Source organism: Danio aesculapii, chromosome 10 (assembly GCF_903798145.1).
Source record: "Danio aesculapii chromosome 10, fDanAes4.1, whole genome shotgun sequence".
Lineage (NCBI taxonomy): Eukaryota > Metazoa > Chordata > Actinopteri > Cypriniformes > Danionidae > Danio > Danio aesculapii.
In genome coordinates, this window is record NC_079444.1 from 3,857,434 (window position 1) to 3,884,056 (window position 26,623).

The 26,623-nt window shown below is 37.8% G+C and overlaps 1 protein-coding gene across 2 annotated transcripts in view; it reads right to left on the reverse strand.

Moving 5' to 3' along the window:
- LOC130235750 (A-kinase anchor protein 2-like) overlaps positions 1-26,623 on the reverse strand; it is a 232,012-nt gene that overhangs the window by 81,317 nt on the left and 124,072 nt on the right. For both annotated transcript variants that reach the window (XM_056466200.1, XM_056466199.1), the window contains exon 9: positions 14,299-14,381. In XM_056466200.1, coding sequence (XP_056322175.1) covers positions 14,299-14,381 — 83 coding nt within the window. The remainder of the gene's footprint in view (positions 1-14,298; positions 14,382-26,623) is intronic.

The window sequence follows — 26,623 nt, forward strand, 5'->3', positions numbered from 1 at the left end:
AACTTGCGTTCTGTGAATAAACGTCGCCTCGTGGTTCCATCCCTAAGAGGGAAGAAATCACTTTCCCGAACTCTCACATTCAATCTGCCCAGTTGCTGGAATGAACTCCCTAACTGCATCAGAACAGCAGAGTCACTTGCTGTCTTCAAGAAATGACTAAAAACTCAACTATTTAGTCTCCACTTTCCCTCCTAATCTTAACTGCCTCTCTGGCTACACCACTAACTGTACTCTCTCTCTCAAAAAAAAAATTTACTAATGCTTAGCTTCTTAGACTTTACACACCTGAAACTTGTCTATGGCACTTGTTCACTGCTGCTCTTATAGTTGTGTAAATTGCTTCATTGTCCTCATTTGTAAGTCGCTTTGGATTAAAGCGTCTGCTAAATGACTAAATGTAAATGTAAATGTTAAATAAATGAAAAACAAATCAACAAATAAGAAAACTGTTATTTTAGTGTGTTAATGGATATTGTTTAAATACAGAATAATATAAATGTGAATGCTTTACTATGCTACAGGCCTCCATTTTGTTAAACTAAATAACAGTATGTCACAAAAGACAATGATAAAATGACGTGGAATTCACTGTGGTTTGGGAAGTCATTCACTGATAGGGGATTATAATCACTGAGAAAGTGTTTACTCTGATAACACCGGGGTGGATGCTTTTCTGGGAGAGATAATGTGTTGCTTGACTGCCAAAGACAATGAATGAGCCGAGTAAAAAAAAGAGATCTCAAAACATTGCTAATGTTACGCAACCCTTTTTCCAGGAAATGGAGTCGCAGGTGAAAGAAAAATAAAGCATCAGGCACAGCCGATGGTCAAGCTCCCCTCTTAAAAAGCTACACACACAATGTAATTCAGCTCCATACACTTCAATGGACAACAAAGTGGAATATACCCCATGGGTTCGACTGTCCTGGTTTCAAACCTCTGCGTAAACGATACCCCTCGGCTCACATCTACCCGACAATGCTTCCATTACTGAGCAGGGAAATCGCCAAGCCGCTAACATGCTTTCTACTTCCCATTAAGATATAATGCCAGAACACAACACCACTTGTTGATGATTATGCGCAGATAGCTGCATTCCTCTATCATTTATAAGGAACAGGATATGGATGGATAATTTGTAGTAAACACTGATGTGAACGGCTATGTTTGGCCAAAGGAGGTGTACTGGAGTGTTTCGGGTAATGAGAGTAAAACATTTTTTAGGAGGCCAAAGCAATAATGTTTCCTGGAACCACAGGAGGATTGATACTGTAATTAACGGTGTTTCGCAATTTCAACGAACCGCTTTTTCCTGGACTGAAATCATACCACCCACAGCTTTCATATTCAGAGGGAATTTTTGCAAACATCGGGCTTGTTTCCAGTGATGGATTTTCTTTTTGTGTTCAAATCCACACTTCAGGATGTGGTTTTTCAGAGGTCATATTTCTCTAACCTCATTTTTGAAGAAAAGGTTAAGGGAGTGTGACTTTCCTTTATTCTCTGTTCATTCAGTAATTAGCAAGTTGAGTTGACCTGTTGGGATTGTTGAAACTGCTGCCCGCTCTCAATCAATGTGACCCTGGCTAGAGGGTAAATTAGTAGTCATTAAGTATTAGTAGTTGATGGAATTAGCAGGTCGACTACTCTTTTCACATTCTTGAAAAAGTACAGTGTAAAAGAATTGCTGTTTTACAGCCCAATTGTAATTATTTTTACAGCCCAACTGTAATTGCATGGCGCTTGTAGATTTTACTGTAAAAATTTCCAGTGTAACCCACCGGTCCTACTGCACGCAAACCGGTCTGAGCTGAGATCGAACCGGTGATTCTTTGCATGGGAGTTGATTGCTCTAACACGGAGGCAAAAGACTATGGCCTCTAGCATCTGTTGCTAGAGAACTTTTTGAGGTCAGAGGAGTGAGGTTTACCTGCATAGCACTTTGCTAGCTGGCCTTCATTACACCTAACCCCCTAAACCTCACTCCTATCCCGGACAAGCCCCCACATGCAGCCCACCGGTCCTACTGCACCCAACCCGGTCTGAGCTGGGATCCCAATTGCACTGTAAATTAACAATTACAACTGTGCTGTAGATTTGTAAAAATTCCCGGTAATGCTGTAAATTTACAAGTGCCATGCAAATCAATAATTACAATTGTGCTGTAGCTTTAGTGGACAATTGTAATTGTTAATTTACAGTACACCTCTTAATTTTGCAGTATTACTGGCAAAAATGACAAGCACACTGTAAATCAACAATTACAATTGTGCTGTGGTTTTACGGCATTACTGATGTAATGGATCCCAGCTCAGATCGGGTTGGGTGCAGTAGGACTGGTGGGTTACATGTAGGGGCTCATCCGGGATGGGAGTGCGGTGTAGATGAGTATAACAAAGGCCAGCTAGCAAAGTGCTATGCAGTTCCTCTGACCTCAAAAAGTCCTCTAGTGACAGACACTAGAGGCCGTGGTCTTTACTCTCCTTGTTAGAGCAACTGACTGCCATGCAAAGAATCGCTGGTTCGATCCTAACTCAGACCGGGTTGGGTGCAGTAGGACCGGTGGGTTACACTGGCAGTTTTTACAGTAAAATCTACAAGCGCCATGCAAATTTATAATTACAATTGGGCTGGGTGGGCTACATGTGGGGGCTTGTCCAGGATGGGAGTGAGATTTAGGGAGGTGAGTGTAATGGAGGCCAGTTAGTAAAGTGCTATGCAGGTAAACCTCACTCCTCTGATCTCAAAAGGTGCTTTAGTGACAGATGCTAGAGGTCATGGTCTTTAGCCTTCTTGTATCTCGTCCCGGATAGGACCTCACTCCTCTGACCTTAAAGGATGCTCTAGCACCAGATGCTAGAGGCCATGTTCTTTAGCCTCCTTGTGGAATTTTTTGTGACCACAGAGAGTCAGGACCTCGGTTTAACATCTTATCCGAAAGACGGTGATCACGGAGTAGCATATAGTCCCCATCAACTTACTGGGATGTTAGGACCATAGACTGTAAAATATATGGACGTAGTATCCGTGACATCACCCATATGTTTCTGAACACTGCAAAAGAAGCTACAAGTAGGCGCGGCCAACCGTCGCCATTTTGTTCGCGTGTCATCGCACCCACGGCGGGCAACCAAACAAGGGCAAAGAGGCGGAGAGTGAGCGGAGCTACAGACACCTGCTGGCACTTTGCTTAGACCTGGCAGACAGACGTTACTTTGGGAGAAACACTTAATACTCTATTACCTGCACATGTGCTTGGCTGTACACTATATCAATAAAGTGTTTAGACTTTTAAAAACACTGTAGTAATACATTGAGCCACTAAACATTGTTCTTATGACGTTTTTCTACAGGAGGAAAATGCGAAATACGTCCAAACACTTCAGATATAGTGTGTGTTAGTAAATGCAGGACTATTGATGAACTCCAGCATAACACTGTATGATAACGCTTCAGATGACTGTTCTAGAGCCTACAGCTAATCAATCTGTCACATTCTGGAGTGCTTTACGGGTCTAAAGAAAAATATTAATGATAAATGATCTTAAATAAAACAAATACACTTATAGAGATGGTATACAAGTATATAACTTTACTCACATGGGAAACGAGGCCACATGAATGGTTTGTGAGCACAATTAAGTGCACACAGCATCCCTATCATCTGATAATTGTAAGAAATAAGTCCAAAAGGCAGCTGACTGTGTAAATCCACATAAAACAAAACAAAAATACGATGAATATGCCGAGATCAGTGGCTAATCTGCCGGATTCAGCTGAGGTGAAGTGACGGCGACCAGCGAAACCTAGCTGTCACTCAAGTGGCCACGCCCTTAATTATGCAAACTTAATATAACCTAATATAAAGGAAATGGATGAGTTACAAAAAAATACACCCCCCTCACAGTTGTCATGGAGGGTAATAATAGCTATATGAACCAAAATAGTTCTTTGTACCAGGCTGTAAACACCTTTTTTTCTGCTGTAAAGTTGGCCATTCTAACAGTGGGCTCAATTGAAATTTGCTCTATTATGGAGCCAGGACTAGTGGAATTTTGATGAATTGCAGTTTCAGTTACTTCCGTATTGGCTTCCCGAGGGAGAGCGGGAGGTTGCCGCTTGGTTAGGAACCACACAGACCACAGGTTGAGCGCCCCCTGCTGGCCTCATAACACCACTTCCGGCAGCAACCCAGTTTTCCCATGTGGTCTCCCATACAGGTACTGACCGGGCGCAGCTCTGCTTAGCTTCAGTTGGCGACCATATGAGAGTTGCAGAAGCTAGCTGCTGACAAAATAATTCCTTCATGTTGTCCCAACATAAATTAAGTTAATTAAGTGGATTTAAGTTGTCCCAAAATTCTATCAAGAGTTGAGTGTAGTTTCAAAACCAAGATGTATTTACACCTGTCCAGTTTCATCTGGAATGCCCCCTTCTATATGTGAATGATCAGATTTATATCTCGAACGGATGGGGATGCCATTTACACTTGATCTTTTCACAATCGTAGAGCTATCTGATGACAAAACACACATACAAGTGAGCAGGTGAAACAGCCCCTTAGCCTTAGCTAGCTCACCTAGAGATCACATACAGTCTTCAGTTCACAAACCATTTACAACCCCCGCCCCCAAAAGACCATAAACTGGCTGAAATTGGTGGACGGACTCAAAGTATGTCATTACTTCTATTTTTATCGGTGTTTTCTGTACAGCTGTTTGTGGCTAGACCTGCTGCACCAATAATTGCATGTCACTTTTTCAATGTACACTACTACATTGCCAGAATAAGCCACAATGTACATCAGAAATTATATTGTATGCTGATAGTCTATTCCATCAGTTTCCCCTCTACAGTAAACCTGAATGAGTAGAGGGCATCTGTGCCAGACTGTACACGCTCTGCCCATGGATCACAGTGCCTCAGGAATGCTGACTGTATGAGAATCTGCATTCGACCTGATTCTCCTTTGTGCACCATGCACAAAGTGAGCAGATTAACATGTTGCATTACAATACAGCTATTTTTCAGTGGCTCTTTCAGAACAACAACAAGACAACAAATATAAAAACTAATATTACTAATAATGATCATACACTCTATAGTAGACATGCGCTTCAGGGAATCCTTCAAATGACATTTCAGTGCAAATATAATCAATACACCAACCATCAGCGTGTTAAAGGGACAGTACACCCTAAAATTAACATTATTTATTCACCGTCAAAGCATCCTTTTTAAAAATATAGTATTAACCTCTTAAGGCCCAAAGTGTTTTTTTACATGCATTTTTTATTTCTCTTTGTTATTTGGGCTTATTAGAACCTAATTAGAATAAAAACCTGTCTTCTTTTGATACGATGTACTTTTAGAGAAAAATAATGTTAATATATGTGGACTCGTGGTCCAAATTTACATAAACACTTTTTCTTGAATTTTTTTAAATGCAAATTTAACATAGACATTTTTTTTAAACTTTCTTTGACTGTCAGAGAGAAAAAACAACGTTTTTTCTCCATTTTGGACAGTTAAAAACAGTATTTGGGACATTTCATAAGCTGCAAAACAGTTGCAGGATGACACTGTATGTCTGCAAGAAAATATAAAACATTCAAAGTATTTTAAATAGCCACTTAAAAGCTAAAAAGTGCTGTCCACGTATGTAGACACTCAAGCCTTAGGAGGTTAAAGAAGCTTTTTAGATGATATTGTGGATCACTGGTAATTCTCAAAGTTATTGAGAATCAAAAAACATATACAGGAAAAACTATATTAATATCTGTGGCTCCTGATGATGCAGGTCTTATGAAATGAAACAATCTGTTTAAATGTTATATTATTGTAAAAAACAAAACAAAAAACAAAACCGTTTCTTGAACAGTCTAATAATTTTACTTCATAAGACATTTTAATGTATTTTTCATCTTACTTTAGGTCATACTATACAACCCATGCATCAAATTTGACTTTACTTTTAGGTTTTATGTAGAAACAAACATCTATTTCATGAGAAATCAGTTTTGTGAACCTATCTGTGCTCTAAATCTGCAGATTTCAGATTGTGTTTCTACCATAGACCTATTGGCATGATTATGCATTCACAATGGTATGAACCGTTATAGGGGTGGTCAATTGGATATCTATTATTTTATTTATTAACATTATTATTTACAATACAGAGCAGAGTGAACTTTTTCTCAGATTCAAAAGAGCTGACCCCCCCCGCCCCCTTGTACATCTTGTTTTGACGTCCTTCAGGGTGATCAAACCTTAATTAGGGGAGTTAATCCCCTGAAACCCATCATTAATTCGCAACTTGCCTGTATGTTTTTCAACTGTTGAAGTTTCATTTGCTAATGACTTGTATTTTATGAATCAGGATCATGTTTTTTTTAATCTTTTCAATGTTCTAATGGAGAACGAAAGTCACCTCGGGTGGAATGTTCAAATCTAAATTTTTATTTTTTGGGTGAACTATCCCTTTAACTACACCTGATCCATGATGACTGACATAGGTACATAATAGGTACATATACCGTTGGTATATGCAGGTTTAATTTGGTTTGCTCCTATTTATATTATTTGAATGAATGTGCAAGATATGTCTGCATTTTTAAAGCTCAACAATGAGATTCTCCTACAACAGGAGCAATCTTGCAGGCGATAATGAAGAGGTCACCTGCACTGGGAGACATGCAGCGTAATATACAGTATTATTGCATTAAATAACACTCATTAATTATGTTCCTAGACAGAAGAGGTTCATAACGTAACTGCTGTTTTACCACATTTACCACACAACTACCACAAGTCTAATGATACAAATAGGAAGGTTACCTCTCAACCAGTGGACAGCATCAAGTGTCCATCAGCTCCTCAGCAGCAGATTGTAAGATGAAACCGTCACTGTGCCAGTGTTGTGGTCTAGAGGAGTCAGTGCGATGTAAATGCGTCAGCGCATCGCTGGTAGACGCACGCGCTGCTGCAGCAACTTTGACATTGAGCGCTTTAACGCATCGAGTGTATTTTACTGGCGTCCAGCTCTCGCTGATCGCCCTGTGCGCGCACGGTTTACTCTCGCATTCACGCACGCGCGCGCGCGCTCCTCTCTCTTTCAGCACGCGCGCTGAATAATGAATGACTGGAGCAGCGCTGGGGCTCTGTGGACGTTTCTGTCTCGTTCTAGTGCAATCAGGAACTGATCACAATGAGTCGGGCGCTTTGCTCGGGTTACAGCTCTCCTATTCAATCTGGCCCCCATCCTGCCTTTGTTTCCACTCTTGCTAACAAAAAACGCAGGGGGTCAACAGTGAATTGCTGAAAGACCAGGGCATTATTCTGTTTTTTTTTTTTGCACATTCTCTAAAACAATTAAGCTGTGCAACAATGTCCCGCTGGGGATATATTATTAGAGGAAAAGTTAAAAGACTTCAAGGCATCTGTGGAATGTTTTCATCACGCATGTCTGGATAGTCAAAACACACCGCCTCAGCAATATATCAAAGAGGGGGGGGTTAAAAAAATATATTTGGTCAACCTTTAATTTAGAGTGCAAAGTAACACTTTATTTTGATGATTCTTTTGAGTATTAGTACACTCTCTGCTTAATATCTGTTGTTACTGCTCCTTCAACAGACATTTTAATGACTATAATAAACTTAGCAAGTACATGTCAATTTACACTAACCTTAACCCTAACCCCAACAGTCTACTTATAATCTAATGAGAATTAAGCTCAATCCCAATTCCACCCCTTAGCCCAGGGGTCACCAAACTTGTTCCTGGAGGGCCGGTGGCGGTGTCCTTCCGATTTTAGCGTCAACCCTAATCAAACACACCTGAACAAGCTAATCAAGGTCTTACTAGATATTCTTGAAACAATCAAGCAGGTGTGTTGAGGCAAGTTGGAGCTAAACCCTGCAGGGACACCGGCCCTCCAGGACCGTGATTGGTGACCCCTGCCTTAGCCCAGGGGCGCAACTGCACATTTACTGAGGGGTATGCGGGATCAAGTTTTGCGCCCCCACCCCCTAAGAGTTTACGTAAAACAAAATTTGTGAGGATGCAGGGCTAACCAAGACCACACATCTAAACACACACAATACAAACAAAAATAAAAGAAGTCCATAGACAAGTGTTCTGGCTGTAAACAATATTTTATAACAAATACATTTTACAAATCTGAACAATTAGTGGTAAAAGTTCAATTAATTTCTTCTTAATTTCCTTACTGAATGATTACTGCACTTTAACACGCCGTGCTTTTGTACTTGCCCATTTGTCAAGTATTTCATCAAATGAGGTTGACCTTGCTAGATTGTTTTCAATGAAGATGATTGCAAGCTGTGACAAGCGGTCATTGTGCATAGTTGAACGAAGGTATGTTTTTATAAGTTTCAGTTTGCTGAAAGATCTTTCTGCAGAGGCAACAGTTAGTGGCATTGTTAGGAAAACTCTTAATGCCACTGTTAAATTTGGGAAGACCTTGTCAAGATTTTCCTGCTGAATAAAATTGCAAGACAAACAATACCTAAATTTGCAAAACCCTGACCTACCATTTATTCATTTATTTTTTGTGGGGCCATTCCTACCTGTTCTTTTCTCTGGCTCTATTTACATTTTCTTGCTCTCTGTCCTCACCATCTTCATGACTAAGTAAACAAAACAGATGTTTTATAACATTTAATCAGCAAAGTCTAGAATAACTTAATTTACAATGTTTCTTAACATAACTAAAATAGATATACAATCTGACCCTTTCTTACCTGTTCTCTTCACCTGCTCTGAACTCATTTACTGCTATTTTGTCATTGCCCTCCCCATCTTCATGGCTGAGAAAATAGACCAGATATTTAACAAAAAAAATCAAAAAAAAATTCTACTAAACTATTAAAAATATAGTATTAAAAACATTCACACTGTCACTATTTATTTATTCATTTTTTTTTTTTTTTTTTTTTTTTTTTGGCTTAGTCCTTTTATTACTCGCCACTGTGTAATGAACCACCAAATTATTCAGCATATGTTTTACGCAGCGGATGGCAACTTTTATGTGCGCTAATTATTTTTAAACCAATTATTACTTTCTCTTGTATCTGAAATATATTCAGGTTAACTTAACAAAGATACATTTTGTATGATCCTCTTATTTTGGTAAAATAATGAAATAAATAAAAAATTTTGTTTTCTTAAATTTTGACCTCAACTGTTCGTGTGATTTGACAGTTTATTTAATTTAATCTAAACAGTTACATCTACATGAACACTTTAAACTTGGCTGTTTGACTGGAATTCGTTGTTATTTTACCTCTTGTAGATGATATTTGGTCAACAAGTAATAAGTTTTTACTCCCAAATAAGGTAAAAGAAATTAATTTGAAAAAAATTACACAGGTTCTACCCCTGCAATATATGTATTAGACAAATGTTCTTTTTGTAACACTGAGCCTGAAAGTCTTTTACATCTATTTTGTACTTGTACATTTTCTGATGATTTTTGTAAACAGGTTTCAGGGTTGCTTTTTAATTCATTTTACGAAATAACTAACTTTGACGAATGCATGTTTCTTTTTTTTAACTGTAAAACTGGCTATAATACACTCAATATTGCTCTGAAGTTGATAATTGTTCTTGGGAAATTTCACATACAGGTTAAAGTAATGTCTATAACTTCCTCCTTTATTTTTTTCTGTAAAGATTTTAAAATATTTTATAATTATTTGACCTCAATTACAAGATACAAGAAGGCCATAAAACCTTTCTAATAATAATAATAATAATAATAATAATTATCTGTACAATCTAATTATTTAAATATGATGGATCTCCCCATATGTAATGTATTTTTTATTGATTGATTTTTATGACTTTTACATGTGTTATCATATAACCCAGTATGCTTGTCAGTTATATGCTTCACAAAAAAAGTTATTTGCGACTATCAAACGTCTACCGTAAAGTCACATGGTCTTACGCCAGGTATATGTATTTAGCCCATCGAATTATACTGTTTTTACATACTTTAGTGGATGGAAGTATGCGATTTCGGACGCAGCCATGGTGTCCCCCTGCCTGGACAAAACCACCTCCTCTGCTCTTACGTTTGGTAAAAGCAGGAACGGCGCGTCTATAGAGGCGACCTACAGTATAGGCGGCAGAATAGAGAGGGCGGCGTCAGCGAACCCCCCGGTCCTCGCGAACCGGTAACTTTCTTTTTCACTTAACATTACGGGTTGAGGGCGGCGTGATCGCCGTTCGCCTAAAGCGCCAGTTCAGCTCGCTCCGGCCCTGGGTAAAGCCCAGGCTAGGTGGCGGTTATGATTTATGAACTTTTTCCCAAAAACAGAAGGTGAATAATAGTATGTTAATAATAGTATAAGCTTACCAATCTCTGATTATCCAATTTGACATAGCAGATTTCATTTTAAGGCGTTGTTTTACATGTTCTTTTTTTCGTTTTCTATTTTGGGCACCACTCCTCTTCATTCTTCTCTCCATTTTAAACAAGTGAGTGTAACTGAATAACAGATTAATCAACTGGTCTACGGAGGGGGAGGGGTGGTATTATTTTATTTTTATTTAATAAAATACAATATTAAACTCGTATAAAATGCCAAATAAACTTTTTTTTACCAAATATATTTATTTATTCAATATTATTTGAAACTTTTAAAAAGGCTCATTTCAAAAATAGTTTTGGCACAATGGCGCCCCCCCCATGTGCGGCGCCCCTATGCACTGCATATACTGCATACCCCATTTTTGCGCCTCTGCCTTAGCCCTTCCCTTTACCTTGTCCCAATCCTCTTTAGCTTGAAGGCGTAGGGCTAAGGCAGGGGTAGGGAACCTATGGCTCGGGAGCCACATGTGGCTCTTTGACCAAAGATATGTGGCTCTCCAGCTGTCTTCCTTCAATAATATTTTAAAGTTAAAAAAATTCAGCAATCAGTTTCCTATTGAAAATACAATTACAATCCCCTTTTTACTGTATTTTTACAGAAAAATGTATAAGAACTCATTTTACAATAAAATTATGTTTCAACCAATGTGCATGTGTGGTGCTGTGGATTAACTTGAATCACAACAGCGATAAGGGGCAAGCAACTTACATTTTTATGGTAACCTTGCGCACGTAAATTCACACAACATTCATGGCAAGTGATGGCGAAAAGAACAAAAATTCCATGAATTTTCCTATCTTCATACATTGTGATGCGTCATATTTGTTTATTTTTGAGTAAAAAAGGTTTAGTTATATACACCCCCCCCCCCCCCCAAAGGCTCTTTAAAAAATCTATTTGCCAAAAAATTATGAAATGGCTCTTTGCTGAAAAAAAGTTCCTGACCCCTGGGCTAAGGGGAAGGGGTAGATAGCCCTTCGAAACGAGATTTTTTAGGACCACACTCGAAACCAAGAGGTAAGAAAATTTCCCAAAATACACCAGCCGCAACGGCAGGATGGTTGCACCCGTGAGTCAGGAGATCCACAAATTAGTATTTTTTTTTTTGTCACTATTACAAATTTTTACAACAAACAAGCACATGTTTTAATATATTCATAACCACGTTCGTGTTTTACCATCATGCTTTAAAAAAATACGCTAAAATAAAAACAGCAAAATTTCGCTATCCATAATCCATAATTATTTATTTATTTATTTATTTATTTATTTATTTTATTTTATTTATTTATTTATTTATTTATTTATTTATTTATTTATTTATTTATTTATTTATTTTTATTTTTATTTTTATTTTTATTTTTTTATTTAATTTAATTTAATTTAATTTAATTTAATTTAATTTAATTTAATTTATTTATTTATTTATTTATTTATTTATTTATTTATTTATTTATTTATTTATTTATTTATTTATTTATTTATTTATTTAATTTATTTAGTTATTTCACATGGACATCACAATTACACTGGACAACCAACTGCATTTGTTTAAGTGTTTTAGCAAACTTGCTAATTCTCAACACCTGTCCACAGGAGGCTTGACCAAATTGACAAAAGGGAACTATAATAAAAAACATATACACAGCATTATACTTCTTTACATAAAATTACTGGAGCAAAAGCAAAGGCGACATGATCCAACAAACTAACAGTAGTCTATTTGTGCAAACTCTGCTGTTTTGCTTTTAATAAGTCCTGTGAAGCAGTCCCACAACATTCTGTCACTCGATGACACTCGAATCCCCTGTCAGAAAAGTCTAGTGGCTGGGAATGAGTTTTTTACAGTATATTTATGATCTTATTGCCACATTAGATGGCTATGATATCTTATGATTTCCTGAAGATAAATACCAAAAAATAGCACAACTGGAATAACTACAGCAGTCACGATCGTCTGATCTCATATGAAGCAAGAGATCCCGATGGCATGTGCTGGAGCTGTAGTGCTGTGCCATTTCTTAGTTATAAATTTTGAAGCCCTTCCCTTTCACACTATATTTCAAGGGCCAATGGGAAGGGGAACAAAAATAGAATTGGGATTGGGCCTTATGCCGAGTTCAGACTGCATGATTTTAGCCCTGATTTTGACTCATCGACAGGTTTTGCGAAATCGCAGACAAATGCTGGAAATTACAGGCAAATCGGTACTTGTTCACGTGAGTAACAATCACACAGTTTGAACTATCAAGGAGGCGATATGAAAGAATCGCTGATGAGTCGTTGACACCCGTAAGATATTTGGCAAGCTAAAATATCCAACCCAGGCTCATTCTGAGAACGTAGTCCCGGGGACGTTTCAGGAGACCGCGAAATACGTCCCGGGAGGTACGTATTTTTGCAGTTTTTGTTTTCGCGAGTCTGCGAGAGGCCGCTGTGCGAGCTTTTTCCCGCGCCGTTCTCGCGTAAACCCGCTGGAGGCCGCTGTCGAATGACCTTCCGCCTGTCTGCCTGGATGACAGAATGATTGATCGTGCGACCGGCCAATCGGCTGACCCACCCTCCTCCGTCCCTAAACCCAACCAACGACGATTCACAAAAGCCGTCCAGAAAAAGAAAAGCCCTCGTCTGATTTTTACCACGTTTTCAGATTTTGACCACATTCTCACCCTGTGATGAATTTGTTCGCTTCATTTTTTGGATTTTGTTTTTGTTTTCTTACCTGATTTCTGGAACCGCTCTTCCCCGGACTTGAACCCGGTCGTCGTTGTCGTGGTCAGCCCCTCTCTGTGTCTCGAGTCCGCCAGAGTACACGAAGAGCTAACCGGACAAACTGGTTGCAGTGGGAAAGCCCTCCACACGGAGGCGAGCGGCCGGCTGGCCGGCCGGCAAGCGCAGAAAGGAACAGCGTCACACCGCCCCGCAGCTTTCGCTTAAAAAAATGAAATGCAGCCGTACGTACTCCCGGCTACGTATTTCGCGGTCTCCAGAAACGTCCACGGGACTACGTTCTCAGAATGAGCCTGGGTTGAAAATATCTGGAGCTGTCTGCGATTTAAATCATGCCATGTGAAATGAGTTCTGATTGAAATTAACATCGGCGATCACCTACAGCCAATGAGAGGATTCACTAGTAAGAGTACCTGCAGGCCAGCAGGAAGCTGGGGGAGAAGTTAAAAGCTCTCATGTTCAGTTTATTTTTTGGACCCAGGAAATTGAGGAAAAACTAGTGTAAATTTGGCAGGAGCACTGTTTCTGTTTGACGTGCCATCTAAGCAATATCACAATCAGGTCGAAAAGTAAAGAAAAGTTGAGGAGATATTGTTAATTCTCTTTAAAAGCCGGGTGAGCAACACACGTTTCTAAAGCTAAAGCCTTCTTTTTCCAATAGTTAATAACGAAAGATATAAAACGTGACCTCGCGTTGTTTCCATGTCACTTCTCGCATTCGTTTGGTTGTGAGACGTAGTTTGGACAAAGTTGTCTGTGATTCTTCCCATTGTAAAGTCATGCAGTGTGAACTCTCCTGTCGCCGATCCATCCTACAGTGTAAACACAGCACTGACAGAACGCTAACCCAGATAGTCATGCAGCGTGAAAACATTCGTGACACGACTACTTTGAAAATCATGCAGTCTGAACTCGGCATTAGTTGATTATAATTATAGTCCAATAATAAACAGACAACAGGAATATTCTCCAGACAAACAATCAAAAACATACGAATCCTACGTTACATGTCTTAAGTTACATGTAATACATTTAAAAATTAAACGAAACTACAATTCTAAGTTATGACTGTTTCCCGGCTTAAGTTTAAAGGCACCTTATAAACCTTCTCGAGCAGACCGAAGTAACAGGAAGCAGGCCCCGTGAATATGATCACCGTTAGACTCACCAGAGGGTCTGAAAACCGTGCAGTCACTGAAGGATAGAGTCCGTTCTCTGCCGTCAGCAGTACTGAACGCGCCTTCTCACTGCCTGCAAAAAAACCAACAACACCAGTCACTCATTCATGAAGCGCAGTATCATAGCTTCAAGCAACCATCCATCAATTTGTTCATCCTCCACACAGTCCTGGTGGAGTTACAGGAAAACAATTAACCTGCTCTGTTTACTATACACAACTAGCAGCAGAAATCATGCAGCGATATCAACAAAAAGAGAAGCCTTACTTGATAATCCAGTTAAATCTAAAAGTCTAAATATACATTTAACCACATTTAGAATAGTTGTTTAAACTTAATTTATTGCTGAAACTGCAATAAATTAGGTTGAAATTACTTAATTCTTTCAATTTTGTAAGAAGAGTCATTTCTTTAAGTTTTCACTTTTTACAGTGTATGTTGTAGCTTTTTTGATATGATTATTTATGTAAAACAACCCCTAAGTCACTGAAAGCTTAATTTCTTCAATGCAAGAGCAGTTTGCTCTTCAATGAATCTGAGAGAGATTTATAATTAAAAGTCATTTTTTAACATGACATAAAGGAGTAGTTCACCCAAAAATTTCAATTGCCCCCTAATTTATTCTCCCTCAAGCCATCCTCTGTGTATATGACCTTTTTTCTTAGTCAGATGAAAACAGTCTGAGTGGTTTTAAATGTTATCCTGGCTCTTCTATGCTGTAAAATGGTGTGGGATGGGACATAAATCTATTATAAACTAACCTCTACACCACCAGGGGGTTAACACATGCCTGAAGTGGATCTATGTGTTTTTATAACAAACATATTTCAGTATTTCTGGTGGAATGATTTAATGATGGTCTAATGCAAGTGTTCAACACCTTTTTGGCTGATCTCTGAATCGACGTATGACTTAACACACACCTCAAACTTAAACCTTACAGTAACTTGCTGTGTTTAATAAAACGTCTAGACCCACCCCAACCTTAAACCTAACCCTAAACCTAACCTTAAACCTACTCCTCACAGTAACTTGCTGCTTTTCATAAAACGTCTACACACACCCCAACCCTAAACCTAACCCTAAATCTCCCCCTTACAGTAACTTGCTGCTTTTCATAAAACGTCTACACACACCCCAACATAAACCTATCCCTAAACCTACTCCTTACAGTAACCTGTTGTGTTTTAATAACAGCTACACACACCCCAACCTAAACCCAAACATACTCCTTAGAGTAACCTGTTGTGTTTTAATAAACGCTACACACACCCCAACATAAACCTAAACCTAAACTGACCACTTGTGTTTTAATAACAGCTACACACACCCCAACCTAAACCTAAACCTACTCCTTACAGTAACCTATTCTGTTTCAATAACGACTACACAACCTAAGCCTAAACCTAAACCTAAACTGACCACTTTGTTGTGTTTTAATAACAGCTACACCTCAGCCTTAACCCTAAACCTAAACCTACTCCTTACAGTAACCTGTTGTGTTTCAATGACGGCTACACACACCCCAACCTAAACCCACTCCTTACAGTAACCTGTTGTGTTTCAATAGCCGCTACACACACCCCAACTCTAAACCTAAACCTAAACCTACCCCTTACAGTAACCTGTTGTTTCAATGACGGCTACACACACCCCAACCTAAATCTAAACCTAAACGGACCACTTGTGCTTTAATAACAGCTACACACACCCCAAATCTAAACCTAACCCTAAACCTACCCTTTACAGTAACCTGTTGTGTTTCCATAACAGCTACACACACACCCCAACATAAACCTAAACGGACCACTTGTGTTTTAATAACAGCTACACACACCCCAACCCCAACCTAAACCTAAACCTACTCCTTACAGTAACCTGTTGTGTTTCAATAACAGCTACACACACACCCCAACATAAACCTAAACTGACCACTTGTGCTTTAATAACAGCTACACACACCCCAACTCTAAACCTAACCCTAAACCTACCCCTTACAGTAACCTGTTGTGTTTCAATAACAGCTACACACACACCCCAACATAAACCTAAACGGACCACTTGTGTTTTAATAACAGCTACCCACACCCCAACCCCAACCTAAACCTTAACCTACCCCTTACAGTAACCTGTTGTGTTTCAATAACAGCTACACACACACCCCAACATAAACCTAAACGGACCACTTGTGTTTTAATAACCGCTACATACACCCCAACCTAAACCTAAACCTAAACTGACCACCTGTGCTTTAATAACAGCTACACACACCCCAACTCTAAACCTAACCCTTACAGTAACCTGTTGTGTTTCAATAACCGCTACACACACCCCAACCTAAACCTAACCTTAAACCTAAACTGACCACTTGTGCTTTAATAACAGCTACACATACCCTAACCCCAACCTTAAACCCAAACCTACCCCTTACAGTAACCTGTTATGTTTCAATAACCGCTACGCACCACAACCTAAACCTACCCTTACAGTAACCTGTTGTGTTCATTACCCGCTACACACACCCCAACCTAAACCTAACCCTAAACCTAAACTGACCACCTGTGCTTTAATAACAGCTACACACACCCCAACTCTAAACCTAACCCTAAACCCACCTATTACAGTAGCTTTCTGTGTTTCAAAAAATGTCTGCACCCACTCCAAACCTACCCCTGACAGTAACCTGTTGCGTTTATAAAGTCTACAGCCACCCCAAACATACTCCCTACTATTACGAATAAACAGTATTTATTGTTGTACCGAGTCACAAGAATGGCGCTATATATGTGCACATTCTCATTAGCCACAGCCGTAACACTAATCAACCTTATTCAATCAAACTAATCAGGCTGGATCTAGTGGTCTGAATCTGGTGTGGCCTGAAATGTGTGGGTCTGCGAGTCTAATTGCAGGTCTGGCTGGTAAATGCAGCAGCGGAGGACAAAGAGAGATTGTGTCAAACAGTACCTGGCTGAGGCTGCTTACACTTTCTTTTCCTGCCCCAGACAAGCCTTTGTGCTACAATTTAAGTACTTTTCGAGATTCCTTGTTGAATATTTGGCTGTTATTTTTGTTTAATACTATGTTTTTAGCATAATTTGAGGACTCTCATTTTAAAATAAATGTCAAACTTCTGTTTGACATTGAAACCTGTGTGAGTTTCTGTGGCATTCAGGGTCAGGAGAAAGTTACTACACTGTATTGTTGGCTGCCTTGCCCTTTTCCATTTAGTTGAACACATTTTTGTTCTCATGCTTGGTTTCTTTTTGGGGGGCTTAATTAATTTTAAATATTTAAAACTGAATTACAAATAAATTATATTGAAATATTTACATTTTCCCCCTTAATGTTCTTTTCTTGCATGTTTTATTGAAACATTTCAAATTCATCTGTGTTCATCCGGTTTCCCCCACAGTCCAAAAACGCAAGTGAATTGAATAAACTAAATTGACCATAGTGTATGAGTGTGTGAATGAGTGTGTATGAATGTTTCCCAGTACTGTGTTGCAGCTGGAAGGGCATCCGCAGCTTAAAAACATATTCTGGATAAGTTGGCGGTTCATTCCGCTGTGGCGACCTATGACAGATAAGGGACTAAGCTGAAAAGAAAGTGAATGAATGACTTTGTTTATTTGGTCATATACACCAAGGATGGCAGATATATTAGTATACTTCTTTGTGTGTAACAAACATAATTTTCTCTCCAATTGTTCTGAATTGGATTTCTGATAAAATGTCTGCCTGTGATTTAACTTTGTTGATGCTTTAATAAAAAATTATTTGAACATAATGAATAATATTTCATGTGTGTTATGCCATCTTAATGGTGTTGCGTCTGGCAGATTTGTTATGGTTATTTTGTGTGTTATGGAAAGTAAACCTGTGCTGTCAGGGCTGTAGCCAGCCTGTTGTAGGTGGTGGTTCTTTTTTTTTTGCTCAAAATGTGGACCTTTTTGCAGTTATTTGCCTAATTTTCTATTTTTTATGAGATTAGAATATTCAATTTTAGTGACATTTTAAGCACTATTTATAGCCGGATTAGCTAGTCGGGTGGTCATCATTACCACACCTATTGATGCAACAAAATATTTCGGTAACACTTTATAATAACTACACACTATGAATCATTTATTAAGCATTAGCAAATAGTGAATTCATTATTTGTTAAGCATTAACTCTACATTAATAAACATTAGTAAGCAGTTTATAACCAGCTACAAATGCTGTATTCTTGACTTATAACCACATTTATAATCTGCTTAATAATAGTACTTTCATACTTTGTAACTGGTTGATTTTTCATTACTATATAAAGTATCACATTATTTACAAAACATTTGTATATAAGAGTAGTTGGAAGTTTTTAAGATTATTCCGAATGAGTTAGTAAATGATTAAAGAGCCCATATTATGGGTTTTTGAAAATGCTCTTCCATGTAGTGTGTAACACAGCTCTAAGTGAAGTGAAATGTCCAGCTAAGGCTTAAATCTGTAAGTGTACAGTGTTTAAAACTATTGATTCATCTATAAAAGAGTCGACTCATAGTGCTTCAAACAAGTCGTCTTGATAACGAGTCATTAGGTGTTTCGTGATGACGCGGCTACGAAACACAAGTAGTTGTGCGCGCAAACCCGGGAGATTTGAAACCTGCGGCCCCGCCCACTAACAGAAAAAAAGTCTCACACACACACACACACACACACACAGACACCGGTCGAATGAAATCACGCTGTGCAGATGGATATTATTGACAGTCCACCCAAAGATGAAAGCTCAGCAATATAGCCCAGCCTTGAGCAGTTCTAGGGCTTCTGGAAATTACATGCTTACAAAGAAGACTTCATCGGTTTGTTAAAGGATGGATCAGTAAAGACTGTCAGAACATGGATCATGGGGGAGTGAAGGGGCTGTCGCCATTGAAAATAAAGACCGGGGGGGATGGGGGTATTCGCGGATATAACTAAGGACGCGGGTGGTGAGGGAGGTGTCAACGCCGCCGCAGCGCCCTCTCTGTTCTGGTCGCGCCGGCATTGTGTGTGTGTAAAAAGAGCAAGTAGATTGTGACGGGCTAGGAGATCTCCTCGCCAGTTCTTGGACTTTTTGCTCAATAAAATAGTTAGTCGTCAGTATTTTCTAGTCCATCGTCTGTATTTACATTCACCCACTGGCAGCCAAAATCCACTATGAAGCGTGTATGCACTGTGACTACTTTTATATTGTTGATTATCTGCTGGCCATTTTTCTCTGTCTCGCGCTGAAGCCTTGTCCGTGTCGACCATTCACAGCAGGCTGTCATTGGTCCAATCAGCGCAGATTAGCTTCGCGCTGAGGAGGGGTTTGGGAACAAATGAATCGCTGAACGATTCATATGGGAGTCGCTGGGATAATTAGGTAAAACTAAATGCAGATTATAAGACCATCAAAGTGTTTTTTGACCTTGCATGCATATTAGACTGTTGTTGGAGACCCTTACAACCTAAATATGACCCTATTTCATCTATAATATGGGCTCTTTAAGAAACTATTGAAATTAACGTTTATACATTTTGTTATTGGTTATTGTAATGGTTACTATGTATGTTAATAAATGCTTTATTAACTCAACTTCATGCAGTTTTGTGACTTAATCTAAAGTGAGGACTGTTTATGCTTCATAAATCCCTTATAAATGACAATTAAAGGCTTGGTATCAAATGAACTATAATCTTTGTAATCCTATTTAAAAAGTAAAATTACTGTAAAGTTTAAACTTTGCTGAATAACAGGAGTGTCAAAATACGGCATAAAGTTGGATAAACAACAACAATATATTTATGTTTAAACTGGACAGTGATTGTAGTTTTGATAAGGTTACAAAGATTTATTTTTTATTTGAAGTACAGTTTCATTTGTGTATCTTTAAATGAAAAGAAATGAATGATGTTGTTTATGTTCTTTTTTCCTGTTTAGAGTTTAACTGAGCATTTAATTGTCATTTACACAGGATTTATATAGCATAAATCAGTGTTTCCCAACCCTGTTCCTGGAGGCACACCAACAGTACATATTTTGGATGTCTCTCTTCTCTGACCTATTAACTTCAGGTGTTGGAGTCTCTTCTGATGTTATAAGTTGATTCAGGTGTGTTTGATTAGGGAGAGGTTGAAAATGTGTACTGTTGGTGTGCCTTCAGGAACAGGGTTGGGAAATACTGGCATAAATAGTCCTCAGTTTAGATTAGGTCACAAAACTGGATGAAGTTGAGTTCATAAAGCATTTATTAACATACAAATTAAATGAATAATAAGATATATTAATGTTAATTTCAATAGTTTATTAATCATTTATTAACTCATTCTGAATGATCTTAAAAAACAACCAAATATTCGTAAATAACTGGTTTGTAAATAACGCAATACTTAATTTAGTAATGAAAAATAAATCATTACAATCAGTACTATTATTAAGCACATTATAAATGTGGTTATAAGTCAAGAATACAGCATTTGTAGCTACAGTTATAAACTGCGAAGAGTTAATGCTTAACAAATAATAAATTGAGTATTTTCTAATGCTTAATAAATGTTTCTTAGTGTGTAGTTAAAGTGTTACCGATATTTCCTAAAGATTTAGAAAACTGAAATATGAATAGTTATTTTTAAAATACAGATTTATTACATCATATATATATTATGAGAAAAATACAGGAATCTGTTAAAGTTTAAATTAAAAACTGTAGCCGATTTTCATTTATTAGGCTAATAACAAACTGGCCAGCACATTCAACTTTCCTCAGTCAGAATTTAAACTTCATAATTTCAGTTTCATGATTTGTCTAGCCCAGGGATGGGCAAACTCGATCCTGGAGGGCCGGTGTCCCTGCATAGTTTTGCACCAACCCTAATCAAACACACCTGCTTGTAGCTTTCTAGTGATCTTGAAGACACTAATTAGCGTGTTCAGGTGTGTTTGATTAGTGTTGGAGCAAAACTCTGCAGGGACACCGGCCCTCCAGGATCGAGTTTGCCCATGCCTGGTCTAGCCTCTCTTGTAAAAAAAATAGCATTTGATTGAAAATGCATGGATAACAACAATAGCCAAATTAGTTTTCAAATTAATTTCAATATGGCCGCTTTTAGTGCTTCACACCTTTTTATTGCGTCACAGTCTGGTATGGAAGCTGCTCTGTTGCTGAGCGTAAGGCACTGCAGCGGGTGGTGAAAACTGCCCAACGCATCACAGGGACTACACTGCCAGCCATTGAGGACATCCAGAAGAAACACTGTCTGCGCCGAGCACGCAGTATTCTTAAGGACACCTCTCACCCTGCTCACAGACTGTTCTCTCTCCTGCCTTCCAGCAGGCGCTTCAGGCTCCCCCGGACAAAAACCAGCAGACTGAGGAACAGCTTTTTCCCCAGAGCTGTCTCCCTTTTGAACTCTGCCCCTCACTGACTCTTTTGCCTCCCCCAATACACCCCCCCACACTCCTCTAACCTATACTCCTCACAATCACTGCACTATTTAACATTTGCACATTTAAAGTTTGCACATATTCATTGCACTACATTGCACTGATTCACTTATCTGAACTATACAAACCCACTGCACATGGACATTTGTAATTGTTTATCTATCTGCACACTCCTGATTATTAATAGCATCCTGTACATATATTCATTGATTGTAAATCTGTTCATAGCTAATACAACCTGTATATAATGTTCATAGTACATCCATCTGTAAATATCACCATAATTTTTCTATAACTGCACTTTATAACTTATACCTGTATCCTGCACTTGCTGCTATTGCACTGCTGGTTAGACCGAAACTGCATTTCGTTGCCTTGTACTTGTACATGTGTAATGACAATAAAGTTGAATCTAATCTCATCTAATCTAATTTTTTGTTTCAAGAATAAGGTCCAAGATTTAGAATAAAAGTTACCTGTAAAATGTTTTCTCTATTTAAAAACAATACTAAGCAGTAAAAGATGACTTCACTTACATCCGTTTGTATGTTTTCTTGCACAACTGGATGTTGCACTCATGAAAAATAATAGTTTGCATTGATCAAAACTGATGTGATGGTCAAAAGATGATTCCGCTTGGTCTTAAAGCCTTCTACAATGGGTTATCTTCACAATTTATGATGTCATAGCAGTCAAAATAGGCCAAATGAGTGTATGGGACAAATTCTGGACTTTTGTCAGCAAGGGGTGGGTCTTTCGGGTCTTTCCGAGCCTGGTTGTTATTTGAATCAGATGAAATATTAGCTAGGAGGATGTAAGGCCATGCATGTATTTATAATAGCAGCCCACACACAGACCAAAGGTCAGAGGTCAAGATAATGGGATGGGTGGGATGAAATGACAAATATGCTGAAACAAACACACACTTTCTGTTTAGATATTAACTACCTGATACTATCATAAGTTTCTTCTTGATTCTTAAAGAGAGCTAAAAAAAAGACATTTGACTTTGTTATTTTGTTTCTGTTTCTTTGTTTCTGTCATTTGACTTTGTTCTTGACCATTTATTGAACTTCTTCAACTTCCATCCATACTTGCAGAACAACCACGTGAGTTTCACATGTGCAGCTGTTTTAAAAACCTGTGAAAAACAGCTATGAAAAAAAAGTTTAAATTAACTAAAAATTAAGAGACTATTATAATTTTTTTTGATTTGCAGGATATATTAGGTATGTGTTTGCGTAAAATCTTAATGTTTGTTTTAATATATAAAGGTCTGATTACATTTCCTTCAAATTTCAAATACAAATATTGTTGCTTAGATCATTCCTCCACCAGAGTAAATGATGGAAGACCTTTTCTTTTTAGCTGAATAATCTCTAATTCGATTAGTGAAAGAGCATGTATGCATGAAGGTACAGTTGAACTCAAAATTATTAGCCCCCTTGTTTAATTTTTCCCTAATCTCTGTTTAACGGAGGGATGTTTTCAACACATTTCTAAACATGATAGTTTTAATAACTCATTTCTAATAGCTGATTTATTTTATCTTTGCCATGATGACAGTAAATAATATTTGACTAGATATTTTTCAAGGCACTTCCATACAGCTTACAGTGACATTTATAGGCTTAGCTAGGTTAAATAGGTTTACTAGGCAGGTTAGGGTAATTAGGCAAGTTATTGTATAACGATGGTTTGTTCTGTAGACTATAGAATAAAATATATATAGCTTAAAGGGGCTAATAATATTGACCTTAAAATGTTTATTAAAAAATTAAAAACTGCTTTTATTCTAAGCCGAAATAAAACAAATAAGACTTTCTCCAGAAGAAAAATTATTTTAGGAAATACTGTGAAAAATTCCTTGCTCTGTTAAACACCATTTAGGAAATATATAAAAAAAAAAAAATCAAATTCAAAGGGGGGTTAATAATTCTGACTTCAACTGTATACCCACTGCTCTAAATAACGGTCATGTGACTGGAGCTGTATACATAGATTTTAGAAAAGTCTTTGATACAGTTAATCACACTGCTCTTTTAAACAAATTGATCTCTTTTAATCGCTCTTTTTTGCAATAGATATGTTTTCATCATATTTATCCAACAGATCTCAGGTTGTTAAAATTGGTACAACAACATCGCAGGCATTAGGTTGTTTGATGGGGGTTCCAGAGGGAAGTATTTTGGGACCTTAACTTTTCCTGATGTATGTCAATGCCTAGATGACTGGATATCTTTCAAGACACTTCTATACAGCTTAAAGTGACATTTAAAGGCTTAGCTAGTTTAAATAGGTTTACTAGGCAGGTTAGGGTAATTAGGCAAGTTATTGTACAACGATGGTTTGTTCTGTAGACTATCGAGAAAAAATATAGCTTAAAGGGGCTAATAATATTGACCTTAAAATGGTTTTTAAAAAAATAAAAACTGCTTTTATTCTAGCCGAAATAAAACAAATAAGACTTTCTCCAGAAGAAAAAATATTATCAGACATACTGTGAAAATTTCCTTGCTCTGTTAAACATCATTTGGGAAATATTTAAATAGGAAAAAAAATTCAAAGGGGGCTAATAATTCTGACTTCACCTAAAAATGATTCTGTAACCAGTGCCAAAACACTTGCAGTACACCTTTGAGGCTTAAAGTCCCCATAAAGTACATTTCCCTTTATAAAGTAGAAATATCTCTATGAAACAGGATGTTGAAAGCTAAAAGCTAACTAGCTAGCATTTCATATTTATGTGATTGCAAAATATGATTGTTAAAAGCACGTAAAAAGCACATAAGGGGCTTTCACACAGGAGCAGCTTTTTCACAGTTCCTAGAACTAATAGCTGAAGTACCTGCTTTGTGGTGTTTACACCGCAATGACTGGGAATTGATTTAATTGTACTATTTGGGGGGAACTAAATTAGCTTCTACTTCACAGCAGGGTCTAATCCAGCACAATAGGAACTAAAGCGATGCAGAAAGCTATTCACTTTAAGCTGTATAGAAGTGTCTTGATGAATATCTAGTCCAATATTATTTACTGTCATCATGGCAAAGATAAAAGAAATCAGTTATTAGAGATGAGTTATTAAAACTGTTATGTTTAGAAATGTGCTCTCTGTTCAACAGAAATTGGGGAAAAAAAATAAATGGGGGCTAATAATTTAGGGGGCTAATAATTCTGACTTCAACTGTACGTAATGATATTTATACTGTATGTTGTTCTATTCTCCTCCCCTATATTATTAAACCCGACTAAATCCATTTTCAAAACACTCAATTAGTGTGATTTTATGAGCTGTTTTACTCATAGGGACCCTCCAAAAAATAGTCCCCAGAAGGTCAAAATGTACTGAAATTTGTGCATTTGGTCTGCTTGTGTATTTTAATTTCGCACATGAGCAGGTCCACTTACTTGTTAGTAAAGCATTCAGTTTTTTTGCCTATAAACTACGTCTTGTAAACCATGAATGGATCATGGTGTGACCCAACTCATTTTTAAAGAGAATGGGAGATGAGACCCAAAACACTGCCATATCTTATAAAGAGAATAAGGACAACATTTTTATACCTGCATGCAGCTGACACACCAACTGTTTTTCCCCTTCTTATAATAGTAAATGTGTATTTGCAAACACTTGTGCACCTGTGCTGTGCGCTTTAGATCATTAAAATAGAGCCTATTGTTTATCGTCCCCCTCAACTGTTAGACAAAATCTAGAGCCCCAAGCTGTTGTGATAGTCGTACAAATGTTTAGTTGTCTTGAGCTGTGAAGATCTCCTCCATGTAGTCCTTTCATATGATTTCATTCCCATAGGGCTTCCTAGCAAGGTCCTGGTTTGCCATTCACACTCTTTTAAGAAATGCTAAACATCTTACAGATTCATCAACTGTATTTTCTGGTTTAGGTCTTTTTGTTGTCTGCATAAGAGTGTGCTTTTAAACCATTCAGACGAATGATTTATGCAAATGAGAGAAGGAGAGGTGAGTGAAAATAACTAATAACACAGTTAGCTACAGTGCATCCGGAAAGCATTCATAGCGCTTCACTTTTTCCACGTTTTTTTATGTTACAGTCTTATTCCAAAATGGATTAAATTCATTTATTTCCACAATGACAATGTGAAAAAAGAGTTTTTGAAATTGTTGCATATTTAAAAATCTTTTCTCCGTTAAACAGAAATCGGTGGAACTAATAGACACATCACATGCAGGCTGGAGTAATGATGCTAAAAATTCGCAAAACAAATTATATTTTAAAACACGATAATATTATTACCTTTTGATTTTATTGAAGCGATATTTAGCAATTTTAAATTTTATATATCGAAATAGCGATTTTCAAATTGAATTGGAGTTGTTTTAAATATTAAAAGTCTTACAAATCCCACATATTTGAAGAGTAATTTGTAGACATATTGCTTTAAGATTTTGCAGACAGATTTTTTAAATGGAAAACAAGACGCTCATTGATGACACTACCAATAGGATGACTCTTACAAACCTGTGGTCAATTTAGAAATCTTCAGCGGTTGTCAGCCATTAATTGTGAGCGAGGGGACAGATTTGGTGAGGGTTAAACTTGCTGTTCATGCAATCTGTGAAGCGGGGCGGATACATCAGCATATCTCTTTCACATCTGGAGACGGTAGATCAAGGCTGGAGTTAGTGCGGCCCGGAAATGTGTGAGCGATGAGATTATGGAGAAGGAAAATGGTAGTAAAATCCCGATATTGGGAAATCCCTGCTGAAAAATCCAGCTTAAACCAGCCTAGGCTGGTTTTAGCTGGTTGACCACCCTGGTTTTAGAGGGGTTTTGCCATTTCCAGGCTGGTTTCCAGCCATTTCCAGCAAGGTCTTAGCTG